The sequence below is a fragment of the Temnothorax nylanderi genome, unplaced genomic scaffold (genome assembly GCF_030848795.1).
Source record: "Temnothorax nylanderi isolate EJ_2023f unplaced genomic scaffold, tnyl_v1.0 TNYL_tig0059_pilon, whole genome shotgun sequence".
NCBI lineage: Eukaryota > Metazoa > Arthropoda > Insecta > Hymenoptera > Formicidae > Temnothorax > Temnothorax nylanderi.
Genome location: NW_027249121.1, coordinates 454,845 through 467,606, shown reverse-complemented (window position 1 = coordinate 467,606; position 12,762 = coordinate 454,845). Strand labels below are relative to the sequence as shown.

At 39.4% G+C, this 12,762-nt stretch overlaps 4 protein-coding genes across 12 annotated transcripts; 3 read left to right on the top strand and 1 right to left on the bottom strand.

Annotated features, from left to right (window-relative positions):
* The first annotated feature begins 3,207 nt into the window (after window positions 1-3,207).
* Window positions 3,208-4,503, top strand: Slbp (Stem-loop binding protein). 4 transcript variants are annotated; one of them, XM_071707517.1, is made up of 3 exons: window positions 3,208-3,281; window positions 3,613-4,207; window positions 4,299-4,503. In XM_071707517.1, exons 2-3 carry the CDS (start codon window positions 3,663-3,665, stop codon window positions 4,438-4,440), a joined length of 687 nt encoding a protein of 228 aa, XP_071563618.1. In that variant the 5' UTR covers window positions 3,208-3,281; window positions 3,613-3,662; the 3' UTR covers window positions 4,441-4,503. The 4 variants fall into 4 exon arrangements, with proteins under 4 accessions (XP_071563618.1, XP_071563615.1, XP_071563616.1 ...); XM_071707514.1 differs by having other exon boundaries at window positions 3,240-3,471; window positions 3,617-4,207; XM_071707515.1 differs by having other exon boundaries at window positions 3,257-3,471.
* Window positions 4,475-7,630, bottom strand: LOC139773227 (uncharacterized). Of its 3 annotated transcripts, none has more exons than XM_071707510.1 (5): window positions 7,319-7,630; window positions 6,991-7,208; window positions 6,538-6,911; window positions 6,179-6,467; window positions 4,475-6,096 (listed from the first exon to the last, which is right to left on the bottom strand). In XM_071707510.1, the coding sequence occupies exons 3-5, from the start codon at window positions 6,696-6,698 to the stop codon at window positions 5,128-5,130; spliced, it is 1,419 nt and encodes a 472-aa protein (XP_071563611.1). In that variant the 5' UTR covers window positions 6,699-6,911; window positions 6,991-7,208; window positions 7,319-7,630; the 3' UTR covers window positions 4,475-5,127. The 3 variants fall into 3 exon arrangements, with proteins under 3 accessions (XP_071563611.1, XP_071563613.1, XP_071563612.1); XM_071707512.1 differs by having other exon boundaries at window positions 6,538-6,891; XM_071707511.1 differs by having other exon boundaries at window positions 6,991-7,195.
* Window positions 7,631-7,694: 64 nt separating this feature from the next.
* Pglym78 (phosphoglyceromutase 78) lies at window positions 7,695-9,485 on the top strand. Its single transcript, XM_071707518.1, has 3 exons — window positions 7,695-7,986; window positions 8,529-9,026; window positions 9,108-9,485. Exons 1-3 carry the CDS (start codon window positions 7,887-7,889, stop codon window positions 9,272-9,274), a joined length of 765 nt encoding a protein of 254 aa, XP_071563619.1. The 5' UTR covers window positions 7,695-7,886; the 3' UTR covers window positions 9,275-9,485.
* A 140-nt stretch (window positions 9,486-9,625) lies between these two features.
* Window positions 9,626-12,644, top strand: LOC139773231 (ras-related protein Rab-24). Of its 4 annotated transcripts, none has more exons than XM_071707520.1 (4): window positions 9,626-10,166; window positions 11,044-11,132; window positions 11,240-11,520; window positions 11,613-12,644. In XM_071707520.1, the coding sequence occupies exons 1-4, from the start codon at window positions 10,053-10,055 to the stop codon at window positions 11,729-11,731; spliced, it is 603 nt and encodes a 200-aa protein (XP_071563621.1). In that variant the 5' UTR covers window positions 9,626-10,052; the 3' UTR covers window positions 11,732-12,644. The 4 variants fall into 4 exon arrangements, with proteins under 4 accessions (XP_071563621.1, XP_071563622.1, XP_071563624.1 ...); XM_071707521.1 differs by having other exon boundaries at window positions 10,925-11,132; XM_071707523.1 differs by having other exon boundaries at window positions 10,052-10,166; window positions 10,971-11,132.
* The last annotated feature ends 118 nt before the right edge of the window (window positions 12,645-12,762 follow it).

Here is a 12,762-nt window from a genome sequence, read left to right as displayed (position 1 = left end):
TGTAATTGATATCTCTTAATGAGATTTATCATGTCCACTTGCACATCGAGTTTTGTTTGTTCAGGTATCGTCTTATAATGAGGAAGCAGAGACATAAGAAAATGCCTATCTGGGTCGTCCTTCGCTGTTAAAGCTATTGTTATTTTTTCCATATTAGCAGCTAAAAGGTGGAACCCCCTCTCCAGCCCCCCCAAATCCCTCCTCAAATCTTTCCCCAACTCTCCCCCCAACTCCCTTTCCAAATCTCTCCCCAAATCCCTCCTCAAATCTCTCCCCAAGTCCCCCCCCAAATCCCTCCTCAAATCTCCCCCCAAGTTCCCCCCCAAATCTCTCCCCAAGTCTCTCCCCAAGTCCCTCCCCAAATCTCTCCCCAAGTCCCCCCCGATTTGGTTCTGTTCTAATACTCTTTTCCTTTTTTGTGGTTGTGGTGTCGGAGCTGTCGGAGTTGTCTGATTCACATTATTTGTTTCATCTTCCTGAGATTCGTCTTCAGAATAGTCATCAGAAGTCCTTTCGTGATGTGTACTTCTTGATTGAGAAGTATTTTCCTGAGAAGTCTTTTCTTGAGAAGTTTTTTCTTGAGAAGCTTTCTTTTTCCTCGAGTTTAGAAAGGAAAGTTGTTTAAAATAAACATATGTCTTCCTTCCTGTATCCGGCATTTTGCCGCGTTTTATTTTATCAACTATACCGAGTTCTCTGTTAAAAGAATCTTTTAAACTTTTCCATCTACGCTGAAGACCTGCAACTGGAAAAAATTGATAAAACATTTTCAGAATTTTACAATAATTTCAACATATGGAAAATTTTGAAGGAAATAGCGAGCAATCAAAATAGCAAGTTATTGAAACACATGCAACGACCGTACGGGAGAAAAAACTTGACTCTACTGCAAGAAATATATAATTATCATTTATCTCTAGGCATTACATTGAATGTTATTCGGTATTCTTACAAATAAATGGTGAATTTTTCGTCGTCCCCTCAATGTCGAAGTAAACTTTGCTGAGTCAATTGTAAAAGCTTACTGTTTACTTCACAATTTTGTGAGAGAAAGAGACGGATTTGACTTTAATAATACACCGAATGTTATTGGACTCGATAATAATACAGAAAGAGTCACAGAAATTCAACAAACAGCAATAAAGATTCGAGAAACATTTGCTGACTATTTTTCTAGTGAAGAAGAAGCCTTAGCTTGGCAAAGTAATTATTGTTAAAAATACTGTTGAACATACTTAATCCCTGTTACTTAAAATATGAATATCTTCGTTCTTTTGTCCTTGTAAACTATTTTCTACATTACTTAGTTCTTATAAATGTAATAAATAATCAATTCGCCAGAGTACGTAGATAAAAATAATTACATTAGTTAGGATACAACGTCTGGGGACGCATGATATAATTGTTGCGTATTGTATTAATTATAACATCTCACTTGAGAAGGACCAAATTATGGTCGAAACGTTGTGAGGCAGAATAAATGGGAAATGGCCAGTTGGGTCGCTTAATTTTGGATTATTACTTGGTTCTTATGTTTACTTTGTTTTATATTATACTTAGTTTTTACATATGTTCTTTGTTCTATATTATTTTGTTCTATACAGCGTTTTTGATTAGAGAGAATTTGAACTGATCTGGGAGTAATTAATGTATCTGATTGATGTTTGATCTATTAAATGTGCCGATAGTCTGTAAGTATACAATCCCTCTGCAATCAGAAACGCTATTACTTACAAATAATAATATATTTCCATTTTTCGTTTCAAACAACATTGAAATTTCAACACAATTAAACGACTTACTTGTATTACTTTTTCTTGCGGAGTCCATTTTTTCAAAGTTTGGTATAAACATTACAGCAAGGTCCTCCCATGCCTTGCCTCTTTGAAGTCTATTACTAAATTTTAGACACTTGGTATTCCAAACAACAGGACGAGCTTGAATTTCCTCGATAAACTTATCAGTGTCGAAGGGTGCCATTCTTCCAGCACACTTTTCTACGGTGACACACAAACCTGACTGAACACGACTGTATATGTAAGATTAAGATTTGTATGAACCTACGACGCACGGAGCAATATGTACCGTCACCCGTCACAGACCTTGTCCTTATGAGTCTGTGGCGTCATCAACAAATGACCTCTGACTTTGTAGAAATGGCCCTTTTGCAGTACAGTCGCGGTCAATAATGCCTAGTTAGCTGCGTTCTATAGTACACGTAACGTGCACTATAGAAATCCCCAGAAAACAGCTACTTCAGGTGGAAAGCATTATTGACCGCGACTGTACAAGAGTCTTGCTTATCTGTGGCGCCACAAAGTGGCCCATCCGTACGAGTCCGTTCAGACCAGTTCGGACGAGCGAGTTCGTGTAGTCGCTTTCCTTTACAGAAATTTCATCCTGGAGGATAGTGGCTGATTACTTATTTTGAGTATCAAAAACATTGTTGTTTTAAGTGCTTTTAACACTGAAAATAAGTAATTAATCATTACCTTCCTGCAGTTTTAAATTTCTATGAGGGTTCTCTCTGTGGCACCACAAAGTGGCGTCTTTTTGAGCACTTAAACACCGCGTACTACGGATTATTATGGATTAAGATTGGATTGAAATTTGACCAAAAACTCGATTAACGAACATCAATGTATATATTTATTAATAAAAGGAGTGTCATTAGGCTCGTTGAAAAAAATAAATAATAAAAATAAGGGTGGAAAATCTTCGATGATGCAAAGTATAACGATTCACGGATAGAAACAATTAAATCTATCAATTTATTGCATATTTTGCAACCAACTTCCCATAGAAATGTCAATATTTGTATTCCATTAAAAAATTTATATTCCAACGAATACAAAATTATATAAATAAAAGTGTGTATATTAATTCAATAAATATTTTGAATAATGTAGAGAACATATATATTACATATAAAAATTAGCATCTTAAACTTATTGGTGTATAAGTGCATGCGGTAAGATATAAAATATATTATATAAAAACATATTAATTTATGAATATACATAAATGTATATTAATATATATAATTATTTTATATAGATAGTAAGATAAGTAGTAAAAAAATAAACAAACAATTTATTGATCCCACAAAGCATCCTAGGAACTAATATTTACGAATCTGTCGGGATTCTAATCACGCAGTATGATATACGCATGCGTATAATGCACCATTCTGAAGGGATTTTACTCCTCGACCGCCCCAACATTGGGCGCGAAGTCAATTGCGGCGTAGTCAAAAAGGCGCGCACGGTGAATATAGTGAAGTGAGTAAACGAAAATTGGAAAAGCTTTCCGAAATCCGAAGGCGATTTCGAATCGCGGCTATCCCTTTCGTCGTACTCGTACGTGACGTTGGTGTTCGGAGCTATAGCCGATGAGCGCGCGTTATACCGAGACCGGTGCGAACGGACGTCGTCTCGCCTTTCGAAGCAAAACAAACCCGACTGCGATTGTGTAGGTTATACCTGTTGCGATAAATTCTGCGAATTGTACGTGTGCCGATACTGCCGATGCGCGGATACGCCAGTCGCATTGTTCGAGTCGACGGAGTTTAAGCGTACACGTATCACGTTATCTCTGTTTTTTTTTTTTTAGATAGTCGGACGTCGATAGTCCTGGATCGAAGTCTCGCCGCTTCACCGAACATGGATTCATCATCGCGCGGCTCGTCCGTGGAATTGCAAATTGTGGAGGACGACGATCTGCTCGACGAAGTGCTGTGCATGAACAGTCGAGAGATCGTCGAGTCCGAGCAGAGCGGCACGAAGAAGGAAGGCGAGTCGGAAGGCGGTACCTGGTACGACGACAAGGAGGACGCGGACGTTGACGGGACCGAGGTGAACGATGAGAACTCGAGTGCGCGATGTGACGATACCCGGACGGGGTGCGAAGAGGGTACGGACGGTATTAAGCACATAGAGTACAAAGATAACGTGAGGAACAGGCCGAAGGATTCGCATACTTGGCGCAAGAGAGCGAGGCAGGACAATATGGATCACGATATGGACGCCAAGGTTTCTCGCAGCAGACGTTACTCCAGCGACTCCAGCTCGACCACAAATTCGTCGGAGAATGGTAAAAGGCTTATAGAGTACGAGACGGATCCAGCTGTGCTGGCACGTAGACAAAAAGAGATCGATTACGGGAAGAATACTGTCGGGTACGACAGATATATTCAGCTGGTTCCAAAGTAAGTGTCGTGAGATCGATATGATAAGAGATTCTATGCTCCGTTTTTTTTTTTACGTATATATCTAGCTGAAGCCTCTATTTTATTTCAGAGAGAAGCGTACGAAAGAACATCCAAGAACACCACCGAAATGTATAAAATACAGCAGAAGGGGTTGGGACGGTATGGTAAGGCTATGGCGAAAACAACTTCACGCTTGGGATCCTCCTCAGGAGAACGACAAGGCTGATTAATTAGGCTAAAATCATATTGTCATTCCATTCAAAATACTGCCAATATCAATTTTCTTTAATTTATATTGCAATCGTGTTATTTTAACGCCTCCTATTTTGTTTGTTAAGTATTGCTTCTGTCTCTTGAGACAATTTTATAATATATTTATAAATATGAGAACAATCATAATATGAATAACATGAAGTGATGTTTCTGTTCTCATGTACGTAATTTTATAATCGCATTTTAGAAAGCTTAGTTGCATAAATAATTTTGTATAAATAAAATAACATTAATATATGTATACTAAATGTCTCTCTTGAGACAACGTTTGCAGATTTCTATTACTAATTTAGGACACATTAAATACATGTGAGTTAAGAGTATTTAAATATAAATTCAAAAATGTGCAATGTTTTGTATGTGCTTTTGATACAAAATTTGCAAACAGTCATATATAATATACATGAATACAAATTCTAATATAATAAAAAAAGATTGCATAAAAATAACAAAAACAAACTATATTTTGTTGAGTCGGAGTTTTTGATTAGCTAATAAAAACAAAAAAATATATCCGTGATAAAGTAATTCATTATATACATTTTTAAATTTAACCAATATTTGATAACTTAAATCTTCTATTTTATTAAATATCAAAAAATAACTTACTAAATTAATAATTAAGGAATAAATTCACTGTAAATTCAACCGTGTTTCATCACTTCAAGTATTTCCAAAATGGCATCCAATTTCTGATTCATTCTGGCTTCCATTTCGTCTATTTTTTCCATCAGTCTCTTTTCCATATCGTGGAATTTATTATCGATATATCTGGCTTCCATTTCGTCTATTTTTTCCATCAGTCTCTTTTCCATATCGTGGAATTTATTGTCGATATAGATTTTGATATCTGTATCGGATTTTTTATAATCTTCACGGTTTGTACATTCTTCGTCACAACTTCGACGATCTCTTTCATTATCTCCTTTTGCGATTTTATTTTTACATTTGAAAAGATCCGAGTCCGAAGTAAGAGTTCCCAAAATTTTCTGATAAAACTGCTCATTCACGATTTCATTATTATCGAATTTATCATGAAGTCCAAACATTCTTGTCGTGTCAGTTTCTTGACTCATTTTGCCGTTACCGGCATTACTGAGAAATGTCTGGATAAAATCTTTATAATCGAAGATACCAGATTTTGTCTTCTTTATAGATTCTGTATTATTATCAATGCAGGTTTTGATATCTGCGTCCGAGCTTTTATAATTCTCTTCACAGTTTACGTGTTCTGTCTCACTATCTCTTCTCACAGCTCTATTTTTACACTTGACATCTGACTGTTCATAATTATCTCCGCAATTTGGAAATTCTTTGTCATTATTGCTTCTTCCATTTTCGTTTATACGCTCGTCGTACCTCGAACCCGAGGGATGTGTTTCCAAATGCTTCTCTCCGTAATTTCTCGTAATTTCTTCTTTATCGTAAAATCCAAATACTTTCTTCGCTATTTCAGATCCCTGACTCATCTTGCCATTGCTAGCGTTACTGAGAAAAGTCCGAATAATATCGTAATCGAAGGCACTAGGTTTTGCCTCTCTTATAGATTCTGTCAAAAACAGTCTTATACCATATACCCACATAGGAGGGCCTTTATTTTTTGTTCTAATAAACTGGAAAGCAAAAGCAAACGTTATTACATCAAATATAAGGGCAAAGTGTCAATATAAACATTATAAATGACAGTCATCTTACCTTAATACTGACTTCTGTAGTAGGAGGGTTTATCATCGTTTCGCCGAGGAAAACTATACTTCCCTCGTACTCGTCTATGAACTCTGCGAGTATCGTTGTCTCATATTCTCCAAATTGTTTGAAGATTTCCAGGACGTTACCTTCGGAAACAACGGCGATGCGCGCTATCCTCTGACAGTTCGATACTTCAATATTCAGCGTACACGGTTCTGTGTTGGACCCCGTACCGGAATCCATTGGCTGTAGAGCGATACAAGTATCCACAGAGGCTACATCTTCGCAGTTTATTCTGTGCGAACGTTTACATCATTTAAATATCATTTTGGTGCCTTAAAGACCGTGTCAATCGATTCGCTCACCTTGCAGGCGCGTATCGCAGCGGCGCAGTAGTGACGGCATCAATGAATTGCTTATTATTGCTGATCTGCCAATTGCACGAGATCAACGGGGGACTGTCGCGGCGCTTCGTAGAGAGCGAAGCGCGCGGCTCGCTCATATCCTCGGTGTTCATTATCTCCATGATTCCGACGCACGTTGAGCGAGGCAAGCGAGTATGATCGATGGTCAGCTTTTTGTGAACGAGGCGTGTACCGCAACTATGCTTTGCAGTCTCGCGGATCTGTCTGCGATCGTCCGCATTCTCCTGCGCGATCTCTACTGTCGCATCTCGCCACGCATGATCCTTGCTCGATCTTGAAGGTCGGGAGCAGAAGCTGAGAGAGAACCACTGTTTCTGAATAAATAATTTTTTTATAATAATAATATAATAATAATAATTAATAATAATATTACTTATTAAGGGGAAAAAATACCCTTTAGATTTTATTGTATCGATTGCGCTGAAGCAGGAATTAACGCCGTTGCATCATCGGCAGTTTGAAAATTCTACACTCTCCTTTTCGACAACTCAGAACGCTCGATACAAACGTTCTATTCTCTGCTTCCTCGAGTGAAAAGGACATACGCAGTGTGCGTTTTCAATCTTCCTTCAAGTTATACAGCCTCCGTATCTTGAACCTGCACTTTATCCCTTTTATTCGATACAAACGTCAAAAAAGATAGGTTAGCCCCTTTCAATTTATTAACGATTGGAGGGTAGAAATAATCGAATACAGGACGTAATTGCTAATTGCAGCGGACCTTATTGTAAATGTAATACTTCAAGCTCGTCCCACCTGGTCCCACCATCATCGTTCAGTTATACGATTTGATAACGATTACAGATTAGACTCATCGACAGCCCTGTCAAAACGAGAGAGACAGAGCGCATGTGTGGCCAATCTGTAGGCCTGTTCCCTGTTCTTTTCAGCTCAACTTCTTGCACGGTTTAGCTTCTCTCTTTTTCTTTTCACATCGGCGAGAAAAAGAGAAAAGATGAACTGTGCAAGAAGTTCAGTTAAAAAGAACAGCAGGCCTCTTGTCTCTTTTTTTATCGACCAGTGTTACACTTCTCGAACTAGTGCAGCCAGTGCAGCAATAGGAAACAGACGAACAGACCCCCCCCCCTCTCTCTCTCTCCTCTCTTTGCATTTTCGCAAGACGTGCTCCGGGCTCCGGTGTTCGTTGAAGGTGAATTCAAGGGTGGTGGAGAGAGAGACGGGACTCGAACTGAACAGCTGAGCGAAAGTATCGAGCCATAATATCGGATTGAGCACCGTGCGCTTTGCTCGTGAATCGCCTCCCGGCTTTGCGGTCTCGCAGAGAAAACATGTCGAAATACAGGATCGTTATGGTTCGCCACGGCGAGAGCGAGTGGAATAAGTTGAACCTCTTCTGCGGGTGGTACGACGCCAATCTGTCGGACAAGGGTGCGTAAACGTCCGCCAAGTCCACCGGTTTCAAGGGCGAAAGGTCGCGCGACCGCGCGTCCCTCCTCTGAATGGCATTGTTGACGTATCGCGGCCGTACATCTTCTTAAATCACGTTAAAAATGAAGTCTGATATGACACGCGTGATAAAAACCAATCATTCATTCATCAATCATGTATTGCAAATATTTCAACATTTAAAAGTTTAGCATTTAATTTTTGAACTTTAAAAGCTTAACATTTGATAATCAAACGATTAAAGTTTGGATTAAAGACTCTCCTTTATGATTCAAGTTATTTCTCGCAAATAAGCGAGGGTCAAGTATTGTGTCAATTTTATCTAATCGACAGGTCCAACATAAATAAAAGAATTTTTATTAGTTGGACAAATTTATAGAGATCTCAAGAATGCAGTTTGCCAACTGTACATACTGATTCAAATGCTTGAAGAACTGTGCGATAGACTACTGCAAAGCATAATATTAAATCCAGTTTGACATAATCGGCATATATAGTTTGATACATCGGCAATCTTCTTGCAGGCAAGAGTGAGGCCGTGTCCGCAGGGAAGGCTCTCAAGGATGCGGGCTACACGTTCGATGTGGCTCACACGTCGGTACTCACAAGAGCGCAGGAGACCCTCAAGTCGATCCTGAAGGAGATCGGCCAGGAGGATTTACCGGTTCGTAAGACGTGGCGTTTGAACGAGCGACACTACGGCGGTCTTACCGGCATGAACAAAGCGGAAACGGCTGCCAAGTATGGAGAGGAGCAGGTGCAGATCTGGCGGAGATCGTTCGACGTGCCACCACCGCCGATGGAGCCCGATCATAAATATCACGACACGATAGTGAAGGATCCGCGTTACGCCGATGGCCCGAAGCCTGAGGAATTCCCCAAGTTCGAGTCCCTCAAGTTGACCATCGAGAGAACGTTACCTTACTGGAACGAGACGATTATCCCGCAGTTGAAGGAGGGCAAGAGGATCATTATAGCCGCCCACGGAAACAGCTTACGCGGCATAGTGAAACATCTGGATCGTAAGGCGCTCTGTGCACAATCAATCTATTTATATTGTTATATGATTATGATAATCTACATGGAATATTCCTCTTTTGTAGAAATGACCAATGATCAAATTATGGGGCTGAACTTGCCAACCGGTATCCCGTTCGTGTACGAATTGGACGAGAACTTCAAGCCGATCGTTTCTATGAAGTTCTTGGGCGACGAAGAGACTGTTAAGGCCGCGATGGCCGCGGTTGCCGCGCAAGGAAAGGCCAAATGAATGACGATAAATCTGAAAAATGTTTAATGTGTCGATTTGCGAGAGGCAAATCTCTCTTGTATGTCTGTTAACTAAGTATTTATGAACCTCTAGTTTCGTTACCGTGATAGAGAATGTAGCTCAGGAAAGACGATAGAATGTTCTTGCTTGAACGAGCATTCCTCTTGTGTAAAGTAAAGAAAAAAATATATATCAAATATGTATCATAGAATATCTGTGAAAGTATGAGATACTCAATCCTATATATACACATTGTGTGTTAAAAAATATGTATAACGCCATTCGAAAATTGAAGTTTATCTCGACACAGCGTTGGCGCGAAAGAATTTCAAGTCAAATTGAAACCATTATCTTATGATCTTCCTCAACTTTCATACGAAAATCTCCCAAACGTGTTTTCTTCTCTATAGAATAGAATATAACAATATTATTTACATGTCTTATATTCTTTTATTATTTGATATGCCACGTAAAATAGATTGGTCGCACATTTTGCACATAATACATTCTTACAAAATATTTCAACGAGAGGCATATTTCTTTTTTTATGCATGAGAGAAGCAAATCTCTCGTGTTTGAAGACTTTGAACTTTTAATTTGAACCCAGGTACAATGTACAAACTACAAAGAGCGGCACGCCTGACGCCGGCATCGCTCAGTGCGTTTCGGAACGTCAGCGTGGACGGTGGATTGGGTCCTATGTCCATAACCTCACACATGATACGCTGAAACGGAGGCTCCCTGTTCCGAGGAGGCCAGAGAGTTTCCCGATTCAAGAATGAGTCGCGTGGATTTGAAGGTCGTGTTACTCGGTAACGCGATGGTGGGAAAAACGAGTCTTATGGAACGATATGTACACGACGCGTTTAACGGCGACAGGCCCTATCAGAATGTAAGTACTTCGTTCGGTTATACGTGCGTGTGTACATACGGGGAGCGTTCACGCTGTCCGGCGCCTTCGCGTCTGGCGATCGACTTTTCTCATTGATATTCAAAGAGAAGGCACCTTTTCACGTACTTGTGCGATTAATAGACCGACCCGAATGACAATACCTTAATTTGAATTGCGCGTAAAAATTTAAGGGCACGCCTGACAGCGTTAATATACTCCTAATACATGCTGTATGGAAGAGACGATTCAACAAAAGAAATTTGTTGAGAGACAAAGGAAAGAGAAAAGTCGTAGTTATTTCCTTAGAATTCTTAGAAACCCTCCCCGACAACGGGACCGTTCCTTTTAGCTGAACTCTGCGGCTTAAATTTTGTATATCTCAAGTTAAATAAGTACGCGGACGGTGATAATATAAATATATCTGTGGGCGTCTTCAGTTATGATTTTATCAGCGCTGTTTCAAACATCGATACGCAGAAGACGAAGAGTAAAGATAAGAGAATTTAAAGTTATGATATTTTGTTTCAAGTCTAATTCACACAGATAAAAGACTTTCGGAAGGAGAATTGTATGATCAATTTCTTAAAAGCGATTGCAGTTGATGCCGCTGACACAGTCGTGATTTGGAACAAAAGAGGAGAAAGGGGAAAGTTGCAGAGACGTATTTTGCGAGAGAGGCACATATACGGTTAAAAGCTAAAAAGAACGGGCCCAGTCACGCTGCGAGCACTAACGTGGTACAATCTTGTTTCTCTTAGTCCGCAACATTGTGGAAAGAAAATTATAAAAGTAACGTTGTTAAAGTTTGCACTGAGAATCGTCTAAACGGAAGGGAGGGCGTCATATACCAATTAATGCAGTTGAAATTATGCCGCAGACAATAGGCACTGTATTTGCGGCGAAGCGAGTGCAAGTGAACGATGTGACGCTTGTTTTGGGAATATGGGACACTGCGGGCAGTGAGAAGTAAGTATTCAGTTTGCTTATGTCGTGTTACCGCCTTGAAATTTCAAAAATTGCTGGAAAAATACGTGGCTCATCGATAACTCTGTGCCGTTATCATTAATTACCAGGTACGACGCAATGACCAGGACGTATTATCGTGGCGCCAAGGCTGCCATAGTGTGCTATGATATCACAAAGTCGAGTACATTCCAAAGAGCGAAGCACTGGGTCAGAGAACTCAGGAGCATCGAGGAGAATTGTAAGGTGTACCTATGCGCCACCAAGAAGGATCTGTGCGACGAAGGTTTCGCGTCGGACGATCCGGACATGCAGAATGTTGTGGAGAGGTACGCGAGCGGTACACAGACGAAGCTCTTCGTAACGTCTAGTAAAACGGGAGAGAACATAGGTAAAGGAAGCATTACATTTATATTTGGCAAATGTCTCGTTTCGCCTAATTTTATTTGCAAAGTGTATTTATATTGTATCTGTCCTTTACAGTCGAGTTGTTCAACGAAATCGTACAGGATTTCGCGTCTAATCCGGAAAATTTGCAGAAGGTAGAAGAAGCGATTGTTCTAAGCAAAAAACCTGGGGAAAGGTACTGTTGCGCGACCTAACTAAATCAGTATTGATATTGTATTGATATTTGTATTCTTTTACGGTTTTTTTTTATACTAGATAATTTAGATATTAAGAGATAGATAAATGTAATAAAAATAGATTCCAATGTATTGTTAATGATCGATATGATATTGTTTTGCTCGGTGATTAGCAAGAGTTTAGAATTTTATACGCGTAATGTTGCTAGCGTAGCACAATGCAATCGCTTCGCAAACTTGATTCAGATTTTTCAGCAAATAGTAAATTTGTAAAAAAAAAAAAGAAGTGTATAAAACGTGCACATATTTTGTATAATTGAAAATACGATGCGCAATATACAATTGAGAAATGTGTATATTCTGAACACGTGGTTCTTGATCATTTAGCTTAGTTTAGCTGATTCCTTCGTATTGTGAACGATTGTTCACAATCACATATGAATGCGATTATGAAATTGTTAATTATGAATTCCATCCATATGTGATTATTAATCGCGAATTGTGATAGGATTCTCAGTGATAGAATCATGTTCTTGAATGTACATGGAATGTAGTTTTTTCACATTTTTCCAAATCAAATTTCGAAGACTTTGTACTCATTACTATTACTGTACACAACGATGCCTGATAACGCCGCTTATTATTGCGATCATTCGCGCGCGTCGCGCTAAAACGCGATCATTCGTCATTGGCGATTCCCAGCGTGGGAAATAGCTCTCTTCTTCCGCAACGGCAAGAAGGAAAGAAGAAGGGGAAAAAATAGAGAAGAAGGCGAGCCCACCACGACGCGTTGCATTCATTTTGGACGAATGCTCCGCTTCTCAAATTTTTGTCCATTTTAACCAGCAAATGTCATATAATAATATAAATACGATGTGATATAACATATATTGTCATTGTAGATGATAAATAAATATACATGTATCATCAAGCTAAAAAGTGATTACGAATTTTGAGACGTAAGTGCAGGAGCAATGAAGCGCGCGGAACACGGGCGACCTGCTTTACCGATCGATAATGACAGCGAGGTGGACGATAGCGCTTTTGAA